The sequence below is a fragment of the Pundamilia nyererei genome, unplaced genomic scaffold (assembly GCF_000239375.1).
Source record: "Pundamilia nyererei isolate P.nyererei 1_Seehausen unplaced genomic scaffold, PunNye1.0 scaffold00064, whole genome shotgun sequence".
In the NCBI taxonomy this organism is placed as follows: Eukaryota; Metazoa; Chordata; class Actinopteri; order Cichliformes; family Cichlidae; genus Pundamilia; species Pundamilia nyererei.
This window is the reverse complement of record NW_005187465.1, coordinates 2,163,653-2,176,568: the sequence shown is the minus strand read 5'-3', so window position 1 is coordinate 2,176,568 and position 12,916 is coordinate 2,163,653. Positions and strand designations below refer to the sequence as shown.

The 12,916-nt window shown below is 37.1% G+C and overlaps 2 protein-coding genes across 2 annotated transcripts in view; both read right to left on the bottom strand.

Moving 5' to 3' along the window:
* LOC102197677 (diamine acetyltransferase 2-like) overlaps positions 1 to 2,611 on the bottom strand; it is an 11,976-nt gene extending 9,365 nt beyond the window's left edge. The window contains exons 1-3 of the mRNA XM_005735523.1: positions 2,473 to 2,611; positions 2,261 to 2,312; positions 1 to 64 (exon numbers count right to left, since the gene is read on the bottom strand). Of these exons, the coding sequence (XP_005735580.1) occupies positions 1 to 64; positions 2,261 to 2,312; positions 2,473 to 2,535 (179 nt within the window). The 5' untranslated portion in view covers positions 2,536 to 2,611. The remainder of the gene's footprint in view (positions 65 to 2,260; positions 2,313 to 2,472) is intronic.
* A 1,218-nt stretch (positions 2,612 to 3,829) lies between these two features.
* Positions 3,830 to 12,909, bottom strand: taf6 (TAF6 RNA polymerase II, TATA box binding protein (TBP)-associated factor). The gene is made up of 15 exons (XM_005735522.2): positions 12,693 to 12,909; positions 10,590 to 10,747; positions 10,371 to 10,457; positions 10,105 to 10,258; positions 9,962 to 10,018; positions 9,747 to 9,866; positions 9,503 to 9,624; positions 8,559 to 8,636; positions 8,352 to 8,453; positions 8,055 to 8,237; positions 6,961 to 7,035; positions 6,749 to 6,874; positions 6,454 to 6,627; positions 5,352 to 5,543; positions 3,830 to 5,103 (listed from the first exon to the last, which is right to left on the bottom strand). The coding sequence occupies exons 2-15, from the start codon at positions 10,743 to 10,745 to the stop codon at positions 4,813 to 4,815; spliced, it is 1,917 nt and encodes a 638-aa protein (XP_005735579.1). The 5' UTR covers positions 10,746 to 10,747; positions 12,693 to 12,909; the 3' UTR covers positions 3,830 to 4,812.
* Between the last annotated feature and the right edge of the window lie 7 nt (positions 12,910 to 12,916).

Below are 12,916 nucleotides of genomic sequence, written 5' to 3'. Positions count from 1 at the left end.
TCTGGTACTTCTGCAACGAGGCATTCAAAGAGGGGGTTCTGGCAGAAACCATCGCGCTCTAACTCTAAATTGCACAAGAAAAAGTTATTCATATAGACATGTTTAATCTCTATTTTAACAGCAATAAAAAGCTCTCAAACAAGAAGAAACATCAAAAACATACATTTGAGAAACTGAATTCTCTTTAAAATTGTCTCTTCATTAATAGTAAGTAGTGACAATAACATTTTCTGAGTAGGAGAAGCATCAGGGTCTCTATTAAGCCAGTTGTGAATGACAGTCCTCTACTGTAATTTTTTCCAAAGGTATTAGCAGACTTTTACTTAAAAGGATGCTTTTGTGTCAAGCTTGGGGTCACAGTGTGTCGTCAACTTATGAGCACAATAGAAAAACACAAGATATCAAAACAATCTGGTTGTGTTTGTTTTTTAAAGACACTTAGTAATCCAGCTATCTTTATCTTATAATAAAAGAGAGATTGGATGTATTTCAAAAGAAGCTGCATGACAGTTGATAGGGAAAAGTACACGAAGAATTGCAGTTGACCGTATACACCTATATCTAAGGGACCTAATCCTAATCTTATTCAGTTAATCATTGTTGGACTAATTACCACTCGTTCTCACTGAGCTGCAGTTATTGTTTCAGCTAATAACTGCATCTAATATATGAATTTTATAGTTATATATAAATTCATCCTTCAAGGCAGCACATTTTAAATACCAACTTAACTAAAGGTAAAGAAGCTCATTTCTTTATTTTTTTTTTTACATTATTTAACAGCAAAAAAAGAAGAAACAAAAGAATGTTGTACCCATGAATAAATACCGTTTAGTGTGTTATTACATCTTCTAACGAACTAATGTTTGCTGGAAGATTAATTCCAAGTTCAATTCTAAACCTGGAATTCATCAGCTAAAAATACATCAGAACAGGTATCAGGTTTGGTGAAGCCACCATGCTGCCCGGCCATCTTGAATACAGTGACTGGCCAGGAAATTCTTTGAGGCCAGCCCCTGTTTATCAGAGGGAAAGTGTTATTTTTAGGACGCTCTAACCTAACGTTAGCTGGTATAATGTTAGTTTTTTTGTTTGTTTGTTTGTTTTTAGATGTTCACCTGCTGTGGAGGCAAGTTTCAAAATCAAGATATGATGGATCATACCTATAGTTTTTTCATCAGAGAAAGGAAAGAGACACCACTACAGCAGCATCAACTGCTCTACAACTCAACTCTCACTGTCATCGGACAAATGTTTCACTCACTCATTGACTAATCTTAAACTCCTTTCACCAAGTTCTACAACCTTCTCCAGCATAAATAAATGTGGAAACATATTGACAGTTGAGGTAACAACAGAGATGAACCACAGCAGAACTACAGCAAGACTTGTTTGTCCTACAGCGACCACCATAACTAGGATTTTTCACTTGAACTGAGCAGCATGTGAAAACAACTCAACTGATGAAGTCTGCTATCTATTGACATCTAGTGGTGAGCTGTACCTTTAAAACATTAAATTCTGCCAGGTTCTATGTCATTAATCTCTCTGGCTTCATGAGAAAAGTAAAATGGTACACAGACACTGTGAAAATAATTAAATTCACCCAAGTTATTTGTGCTGGAAAGGTCTGTTTGGAGCTGGGAATGTTTATACCTTATTCCATTTCTTTCATATAACATAAACATGACTTGTGACAGTTACTGTCATTTGCATTATTGTTGTGTGTCCCTAAACTGTTGAGGCAACAAATGAAAATAAAAGTTTTCTCTACGACAATCTCAGAAAACCTTCTTTCATATTCTGCCATAAACAATTTAACTGTTCTCTCTCTTTTTGTTATTTGTGTTGTTTGATGTGTGGACATACTGCAAATCGATTTCCCATTGGGGGCAATGAAGTTACCACTGACTATATAATTATAAAAAGAATAAATACACAACTTTGATATTTATGTTTAATGATTTTAAAGTTCTTACTTTTTAATAGTGGGGTTTATAATGATGATTGAGTATGACAATCTGATTGTTGGGAGTTTAACTCTTGCCAGTTACTTATTAAGTGTAAATATAGCTGCACTCGATTTGTGGTCTGACTGCCAGTCATTATATAACAAAATTATATAACAATGGTTCATCATATTATACATATGCTTTTGCAGTCGGTTTAAAAAGTCATCATTAAAAGTTATACAGAAAAAAACGGTATGCTTTTAGACAAATAAATCTTTACTTTCCGTAACATTTAATGGGAGAATTACCTTCATGCGAAATCTTCACTTGGTCAGGCATCTTTTCATAAATCGCCAAATCCTGAAAAACGACGTTTTACCGTAATGTCAACTGAGAAACACACTCTGGAGAATTATTAGGAAATAAAATCTAACATTTCAGATATTGAGCTAACGTTTAACAGAGCCCTATAAAAGCACTGCGAAGTGGGAAAAACAGAGATAAGTTAACTATAATTCACCATTATCATCCTCGATATGTCTTTGCAGTCTTCCTTCGCAGCACGCCGTATTTTGAAATTCATGTCTACAGTAATTGCAGAGTTTCAGGGTTGTTTTTTTTGCCAGTTTTCAGCTCTAAAAAAGCTACGCGCTAAAAAAAAAAAAAAAAAAAGTCTGTACAGGAAGCGGCTACGCCTTGATACTTCCGCCTTCAAAATAAAGGTCAAAATAATTTTGGAACTTTAAAAAATATATTATTTATTTATTTATTGATTGATTGATTTTTATTATTATTACCGTTTTGTATGCCTTTCGATTTGGATAAGGCAATAAGTCTTTATATGAGCCCCATTTTACAACTACCAACAACAAAATTTCGCACAATTAGGAGCACTTACGTGCATTTAAAATAGTACAAGTACAAAAATATCCGCCTGCTCCTTTTCAAACAAACCGCACACAAAGACAGTAAAAAGTAAACCTCCAAAGTAAAAGTTGCAGTAAGTGTTGAACCACATAAATGAGCAAATTGCTTAAATATGAACAAATTTCATAAGTTCGTACTTATACTTTTGTTTGTTTGTTTTTAGGGTGCTTAGTCATTTTTTCTTGAATATCATTTTTAAAAAGTTAAACTACTGGTTTTTCTTGTTCTTTAGTTGACAGATATTGGATTTTTAACCTGTCAACTTATATGACACGTCAGAACACAACAGGCTTTATGGGGCCCTAAAAAAAACAAACAAACAAAAAAAAAAAAACCCTGAAATTAAAAGTTTGTGAAAACAGCTAATGGGAGTGAGCTCCCACTATTTTTTCTATTTACACTGAGCCCCCTTTAAAGGCTCAACAAAAAGGTTATAGATAAACCCATGGACAATTACAACCATTCAGCCATACATGGCTTTCCAACTAAAACAACAAATGTTAATGTTCTTATTTTATTTATGGTACAGTCAAAAGCTTCAAGAAATTTAAATATTGAAATTTTTTCTCCTATTGTGATAATAGTCACCCGAAGTGACAAGTGAGCTCAGTCAAAAACATTAAAATTAAAAATTAAAAAAAAGATTATGTATATGTACACGTGAATCACAACCCTCATCACACAACACAGGAGACTAGCTGTGTGAAAGTAATAGAAAGATATTAAAAGTGTCCAGTATTTAAACTACTGTATTTGCTTGTGTATGTGGTTCAGCTCTTAAATTTACTGAAAGAATTCTAATAGGTGCAGCTTTTACTTTGGAGGTGAACTGCCTCAACGTTTCATTTTCACTGTATTTGAAAACTTTAACAGCTGCAAAAGAATTGTACTTCTTTCACCGTTTTTACTTTCAAAGGTCTAATAAAAGTAAAACAACGCAGTTGTGGCCTCTATTTTTCTTTATTGACTTAAGCAAAGAAAAGCCTTTAAAATTCATATTTACCACAAAGTAACACTATATGTCATCTCTATAAATATTGCAGTATATAAAACAAAAGGCATTATTCTGCAGTTTTCACTTGCTGACAGAAATCATTCTGCATTCAGTGACCTTTCGCTCAACATTTCAAATGCAGGATTGAATCTTTTTTTAAAAACTTTTTTATGGGTACTTTGAATTCAAACTAAGTTTTGTTGAGGCTGAGTCTTTTTTTGCAGGTTATCTTATAACCTTTGGGCTTAAAGCTGCCTTTCATTACACATTAGACCCATTTACACACAATGTAGCAGCAAACTTGATTTATACAAATTCATACATATTTTCCTCAAATTTAATGCAAGTTTGGAGTTATATATTTAAATTTCATCTGAAAATATAAAGAGTACAAAAAAAATTGGCAAGCTGTAATTAAAATAGCCAAGTTTTTATGTGACTAGAGCAGAATCCCTCTATTGTAGCATTTCTGTTGTTTGTCCTCACTGTACTGCACCTTTTTCATTTATTGCACTGACTTGGTGCCCATGTGGATTGTTTTGCAAGCTCAGATATTGGATGTTGGCAGCAATTTACAAACTCTGAGAGCCACCCATACCAAAAATGACAATACCAAAGAATCACTTAAAATGACAACAGAAATGTAAAAATCACATACAGTTGAAAGATTTCATAAAAAATCATTTATTTTAAGGTAAAAAAGAAACATGAAATCAATTTGAATATAAGCTGAAACAGTGAAGATGTCACAGATTGGTCGGTTTTCATCGGGCATCAACATATTTACCTCTGGTCACATTTTCTCTCAATCAGTCAAGAGTTCAGATATTGCCCCCTCATATCACCTCAGAGGTTGCCCCATTAAGTTCAGCCCAAACAAATCTCCTTGTGTGCTCAGGTGCTCCAACTTGATAGGAATCTCCACTACTCATACAAGTCTCAGTGTGGCGACTGTGTGCTTGCTCCAGGAGACTCGGACCGTTCCAGCTTCATCCCTCCATCTAGTGAACTTGAGGAGATTGAGGTGGGTAGCACAGAGCTCTTAGTCTCCAAAGACGACGAGGCAGACGAGGGAAGAGACACGACTATGTACTTCTGCAGAGGTCGTGAAGCTGTCAGTCCAGGGCCACTGCCAGGCTCCAGTTTTACCAAAGGCTGCAAGGTAGATGTAGCACTGGGAACAGTACTAGTTACTGGTGAAGCTGACTGTGAAGAGCTGAGAGTTATGACCTGACGAGAGACAAAAAACATGCAAGCAGTTGTAGATTTTATTAGAAGTCACAATCATCAACAGCAATCTTTATTCAGTAAGTTTTGTCACTGCGTTTCCATTTTGTAACACTAAGCATTTATAAAATGTCAAATCTAGCACATTATCATGCCAATATGAAGGTCAAGTATATGAGAAAGGCTTTGTGGCTTTATGGAAAAACAGTTTATACAGATTTTCTGTAGTGGTGGTAAAAAACTAAAATCACCTGCTGAGTTGAGGCAGCTCCTGCACTGGTTGCCATAACAATGTACTTAGTAGCTGGAGGAGATGGCTGTGATGGGGTACCAGGTCGTGGCGACATCAGTGTGAGGGAGCTTGGGACCTTAATGATGCTGGGAGTGCGAGGACCTGATGACCCACTTAGCCCGCTTTGTGAGACTGAAAGGGTGGGACGCGGCTGAAAGAAAGTGTCATTGTTCATTATTAAACGAAGGCAAACGTACTAGTTACCAATAGCACTTGTAATAATCTTAATATGCCATTTTAATTTCGAATTCTCTTATTACAGATAAGTATTTTAAAATATACATTCATTTACATTTTAACAGCCACGTAAATGGAGTGGTGAAAATCTTCATTCTATTACCTCAGACGTCTGTCAAAGCTTAAGCCTTTTTTTCCCCAGGCATGACTTGGAAACTGCCATCATGCTTTTATAACCTCACCCTTGGTTTACTCTAACTCCCTTTTAATAAAGGTTAGCCAGGGAACTCTGGTGCAACTGGTGCAAAATGCTGCCGCACGGATTTTAACTGGTGAAAGAAAATTTGAGCATTTTACTCCAGTTCTGGCCTCCTTACACTGGCTTCCAATTGAATTTAGAATCCATTTTAAAACCTTTTTACTGGTTTTTTTTTTTTATCCTTAAATGGTCTGGCGCCCGTATATGTGTCCGACCTGCTGAAGCCCTATGTCCCCCCTCGTTCACGCCGGTTAGCCTGAGCAGCTGTTGCTCTCAGTCTTGGCTGAAACTTAGAGGAGACTGAGCATTCTCTATTGTTGCCCCGAAGCTTTGGAATCATCTTCCTCTTCACATCAGGCAATCTTCTTCAGTGGTGGTCTTTAAATCCAGAATCAAAACTTATTTTCATTCCCTCCCTTTTGAATTAGCGGGTAACTGACACTGTTATTTTGTTGTTAATTGTAAATTAAAAATAATGATAATTATTCATATAGTTTTACTTATATACTTTTAGTATTTCTGCTGTACAGCACTTTGGTCGGCCGTGTGTTGTTTTTAAATTGCTATATAAATAAATGATGGTATGGTATAGGATAATTTGGTGATAACTGGGTGTAAGTTATACCTGAGTGATTGTTAATGTCGTTCTGTTGACTTGCTGAGCTTGCAGTGCTGCTTGAGTCCTGGCCTTCATTACATGGGAGCAAAGCATGGGTCCGAGATAACCATATTCTGTGCGATACTGCTCCACGTTGTCAGGCTGAGATCGCAATTTGGCAATAACACTGGCACAATGTTTCTTTGTAAAAGGAGAAGGGAAAACAAAACACTTTAATAACAATCTCAGGGTTTATGTAATCTGTTTGGACTGCTCTAGTTTACAAACTAATGCATGAGACTCAGAAAAGTTCATATATTACCAGTAGGAGGCTTTGAACATGTTCAGCTCCTATCTTATCGATATTAGAGATCACAGGTCCTTCCATCACTGCTTTGATCCGAGCACCTTCTACAGCAAGCCGAGGAATTATCAATGTCTTTATCACCTACAGAGGATAAAAGATAAAAAACAGCAGGTTGGTTTCACTGCAACAGACAGAACAAGAAGAAGAGGGAACAAAACCCCACTCACATCTGGTCCCAGTTCTGCAAGTCCAGCGATGCAGCCGTACCGTGTCGTCCACTGCGTTTTATCATCCAGCCAACTCTGGAAGAAGAAAAAAAAGAGTGGATTCATGTGTTTTGCTGTGTTTTCCTACTTGGTGTTTGATTGCCTGTTCTGAATCAGTCCAAAAAAGCTACAAAGCCTCCCTGTGAATCACATGAGAATTTCCAACTGTTGTGTCCTGGACTAGAGGATACATTTGTGAGGTAAAGGTTTATTATCGAACTGTTACTACGTAAGAATGCAAAGCACAAAGAAAAGCTTCAGAGCGCTTCAGTCGCAACAGGAGATTACCAAGTTCACACCTGCTTAAACAACGCTCACAAAACAGGGCCAGTAAGATTCCATCAGACTAAAGAGCAAAAGGGTAGATACACCCTTAAACAACATTAAAATACAACTAGAATTTGTTTGTTTTTTTACAAATTGGCAATGACATATTTGGTTACTGATTATTATTATTAACAATTTTAAGACATACTTGCACAACACAGCTTGATGCATACCTGCATTTTTACACTGTCATCAATTAGATTTTGAGAAAATGTGAAGCTATTTAGTTTAACTTCTGACAGACAAATTAACACCGCCTACACTACACCATGTGCACTTCACAGTACTATTTGGGAAAATGAAAGAGAAAAAGAACAGAGATAAATGGAATGGTTGCTGAAAGAAGAGAATTATTTTGTCATTTTAAAAGTATTACAGCCATAATTATGAAATACAGCCATAGAGCCTGTTTAATACTTGAGTGATAGAGAGTTAAACAAATTTATACTCTGCATGATTCCCTCCATCCCCCCTTTTCCACATATCCAATTTAGTCTCTTATGAAGTCTATTCCAGCCATCATAAGATGCAAGTTGGTGCTCATTCTGGACAGGTCGCAAATCTCTCGTAAGGATAAGAGAGCAACAGACACCCATTCACACCTATAGCCAATTTATTACTGCCAATCACCCTAACCCTAACTGCTCTGTGCATTTCACTATATATATAAAATATCAAAACATCTTCAATATGGGAACAACATATTTATTACCAAAGAAAAACTTCACCTTGGTAAAAGTCTTGGTAATACGAGACTGAATGTTGTTGGTTGTTGTACTGAAGGTTTTACAACTTTGGGCCATAAGACGAGCAGCAAAGTCCCGTAAAGCCCAGTGGTTGTCAACATCCGGTCGCAAACACAGCTGCTTACTCACAATACAGGTGACCACAGCCGGGATGAGCTCATGGAGCTGTAGATGGAGAGAAAAAGAGAAAAAAAAAAAATTGAATATCACAATGAAAGTATGTTTTGGGTTACAAGCTTCATAAAATAATACAACATTGTATTTGTTTCCATCACTTACGTATTTTTCCAGATACAGGGTGGGGTTGTCCATCAGAGCTTTGACCATCCGCATCAGATAAATCAGAAGAGCCAAGTTGTTTTGCACCACGTTTACACGCACCTTTGAAGAGAGCCTAAGGTCAGCACTTTGAACACAAATATGCTCAGGGCTTTTTTGTGAGGTAAAGAAATGGTTGAGAAGAGAAGATGTTGGAAATGTGCTTACGCCCTCAGAAATAAATGTGCTGAATCTTGGAAGCATCTGATAAAGTCCAGGATCGGTAGCAATACTCTGTAAGGCTTCCTGTGCGAAATATATACAAACATTTTTAAAAAGAGAAGTCCGGTGACAAACTGGCCTGAAATAACTTTTTGATAGTATGACAGAATTAGACTGCACTACTATTTTACTTTATAACAACAACAACCCGTTTTAGAATAAGTAACACAAACAACTAAATAAAAATAAAAAAAAATCCCAGATGACATTTTTTTGTTTTAATGCTTTTAGAAATCCATGACTCTGTAGGACTCAACTATCACCATGTTAGTAGTTTAATAGTTTAATGTGGGGCCACAGTCTGCACACACACACACCACCACACACACACACACACACACACACACACACACACACACACACACGGCTGCGCCATTAGATTTTCTAGGCATCCAAAACAGCAGCACATGTTTCTGTGTTTACCATTAAAAGCTTCACTGGGAAAAGTTAGCTTTAGTCCTTCATCAAACCACCTGATCAACAAGCTCCAACATGAAGAAAAGAGAGCTCTGTAGCTGCTCCATCCACCGCTGTCACTTTTGGACAGCGAATTGTAAATAAACTCGAATGTGTGCAGATGACCTGTTAACTTAGTCTGGCATGAAGAATTAGGCAGTTTGCTGAAAGCTGACAGCAGAGAATGTGGATATGTTCGCTTTTCTTCTTTGCAATCGCCACATACTCCTTTAAACTCACTTAAACTCAGACAGAACTCTTTTTTTTGGCCTTCCAAGAAAAAACAGTGAAGGGCATTTTGTTTTATGCCCAAGTTTAAGTTATATTATACAATTTATTGTATAATACATTTGTAGTTTTCATTAATAAAACAAAACCATTACTAAAATATTCAATAATACAAAATACTAATATAAAGTAGAGGCAGAACTTACAGCTCTCTTAGCTTCACAGGATCCAACACATGCTTCTGTGATTTCCTTGTAGTAGAGCTGCTGTTCAACAGAAAGCTCATGAGTGCTGCGTGGTTTCAACCTTATTAGACCCTTTTCCTTTCCTGAACAAGACGGATACAGATAAACATTATCAACAAGCATTGTGAAGGCAAAACTGAAATGAACTAAAGCAGGGAAATGTAAGAGAAAAATTAGAAAGTTAAATGGAAAACAAGACACTGACCTTTACCGTCAGGAGTTGTTGTGCCCTGACCCTTGCCTTGAATCGTACCTTCCTCCTCCTGACCAGGTTTGACTACTTTGAGAGGCTCTGTAGATTCAACTTTCTGTTGCTCTTTTGTTGCTAAAAAGGAAACAAGACATATCTAATGTGTCTACGTTTCTTCTCCAGATATTTAACTTTGTACTTTAATAGAAAAAAATCTGGTCAGAGCTAACCTGGTGGTGGATTTTCTGGAATAGCTGGTTGCATCCCCTCAATACTTAACCAGTGAGCTGGTGATGAACAAACAAGTACAGAGTACAAGTTAAATATACTATTGGACAAAAATATACAAAAAAAAAATTGACTCTCTGAATACCTTTAAGAGACACATCTAGTGGGACTCTGGGAAGAGGCGTGTTTATAATGTCACTGAGGTCAACTTCCTTTTCCTCGTAGAAATGAAGCTCTCTTCCACCGCCACTCGCAAAACGAAAAGGGATAAACTCTTGCGACTGGAAGCCATACAGGGGCTGTACCGAAAGGAATTAATTGAGACTTGCTTGCCTTCAAACTGCATCCATCAAATCACTTAATAAGCCAGCAAAAAGTACTTAATTTAAAAACACACAAGTTCTCACTTACTTCCACATTTTTTAATTTGAGAGCATTGTCTATATCGCTGGTGGTTAATTTACGTCTCTTCCCATGGTGCATAAATTTCAAAGCATCCTATGTAAAAGGAGAAAAAAACCCACCAAAGAGGATTTAAATATAAATCTGGATTTTCCAGTAACTGTTTTTTGAGCATTTTTCTTCCACATAAATAAAAGGCAATATTTTCTCTGATAATTCATACTTTACCTGTGCAATTTCTTTTATTCTGTAGCTGACCTCTTCACTTAGGGCTACACAGCTGTCCTCCTGTAACTGCCCCACTCCCACAGACTCTGCCATGGCCTTCATTGACTCTGTAGGCAGGACGACCGAACAGTGCTTCTGCCGACGTTCTTCCGCCATGGCTGACATAAGAAAGCACACAGGTCTGTAAATATAACCTCTCGTAGACACACACACAAAGTCAAGATCACACTTAGAACTAAAACACAAAATTCTAATAGTTCATAGCCAACTGTAGATACTCAAATGGACTTAAAGTAACAATCACAGTGTGATACTATGTTGTTGACAGAGTTCTGATTATAAATAGCTTATAATCAAGTCTTAAAAGCTTCCTTTGAAGGCAAGTGGACTTGTTCTTGTAGGGTCTTGGGAGACATTTCAGCTCTCATTGAAAAGGCTTCTTCAGTTCTAAAGGCTGATGAGGATTCCCAGGTATTTAACTTCTAATGTGTTGCCACCTTGAAGGTGGTCCTGAATGTCACTGACCCACTCTGTCTTCGTGTCATCAGGGTCACAAGTTTCAGGGTGTGACACACTAAGGTCACATGCCATGCTGTGAATTCTCTGTAACATGTCAGCTAAGCCTGCCCATCATGTGAGCTATTAAGATGACATGGGTCAAGGTGTGAGTGCGAATTGATCTCAAGAATGCATTATAGCTGACTGGTTATATAGTCCACCACCTCAGTTGCTATAGGTGCACATGGGAAGCATCCTTTACTCATATTTCAAACTTTGTGGCTTCTCTGTCCAAAATGTGAACATTAGTATCTTCAAAAGAGTGTATTTTTCCTTTAAGTGCAGGTGTACAGCTGAGTCTTGTTCTGATAACCCAGCTCCCTTACATTGGTTTTATGTGTGATTACTGTGGCTATTGTTGGGCCTGAAGTATATTGGGAATGTTAGAGGTGCTTAGTGAATATTCCTCAGAATACCTGCACAGATCTAAGTACAATGTTCTTTCCTCTTTGTTTACATACCCACCAAACCAGGACATTTAGGCTAAATTCACTTACTATAGATATTTCCTTTTGTAGATCATTTTTGTAGTGCTTTTAGTTTTCGAGACTCAATGCAATAACTAGACAGATTGTCCCATTGCGTTTCACCATAAAAAACCCCTCACAGCTATACATCTCCAAGGAGACCCTCATCCAAAACCCTTTTCATTAATGATGGGCAGTCCCTAAGACAAAACCATTAAGGTGGATAATCACACAAAAGGAACCCCTTCAAGACACTGCATACAATAACGGCTTATTATATAGTAGAGATGTGCAACAATGACCCAAACACTGATCTAAAACCTCGTCTGGTGATTGGCAGGGGTTATAAGAGAATCTCAAATACATGAAAAACTATTTGGAGGTTTGCTGAGACAACAGTAACTTTCTGGTTAGGAACAAATGTTAAAGCACAACAAAACTTATTCATAATAGATCCTGTGGTAGCAACAGCATATTTGCTGTCAGACGCATTCTCTAAGTTTCGCATGTATTTGTTAACGTAAATGCAACGATAACAGACCGAACAAAACCTCAACAGGAGAGAAGTCGTGTTTTAAAACTACACCACGTCTTTGGAGCTTGTTCTTAAGATGATATACAACGTTATCATGAAAACAAGTCCACGGTATTTCACAGAACTGGAGGTATTGCAAAGCTAGCGCGTTGTAATTACACCCATCAAATAAAATCTAAAATCTTAAAAAAAAGACTGTGAAACTTAATGTGGAGGCGAAGACTACACATTTAATATAATGTTAAGTGATTTAAAGATTGTCCAAGTTCCTCTTTTCCAAATACTTTGTAGGTAAACAAACACACTGAGCTCCAAGGAGCGGGTTTGTTCACACTGACGGAACAACAGCGAACTACAACATGTAACACACAAGCCACACTTTATATATATTCACTGGAACCTAAGATCAGTGAAAAATAAAGAAATTATGGTAACTTTACGCTTCTGAATAAATATATACTTATTTCACACTAACTTGCGGTAAGCTAATTTTTAAGCATGTTAGCTTGCATGCTAATAACTTAGCTTCCGTTGACGTTTTACCTGTGTGAAGTTGCTTTCTCCTCTCTGAATATAAGCAGGAACTTATGCGAATAAAAACAATCAATGTTTACAAAAATGCTGATTTTGCGAAGCTATTTCTTCTCTCTGAATATCCATCTCTTGATGCAAATAAGAAACTAATTCGCGGACTGCAGCTGAGACCTCAGTTCGTGAATGAGCGGTTGTGTTTCGTCGCCATTTTGACTCACGTTCCGGTTGCGGTC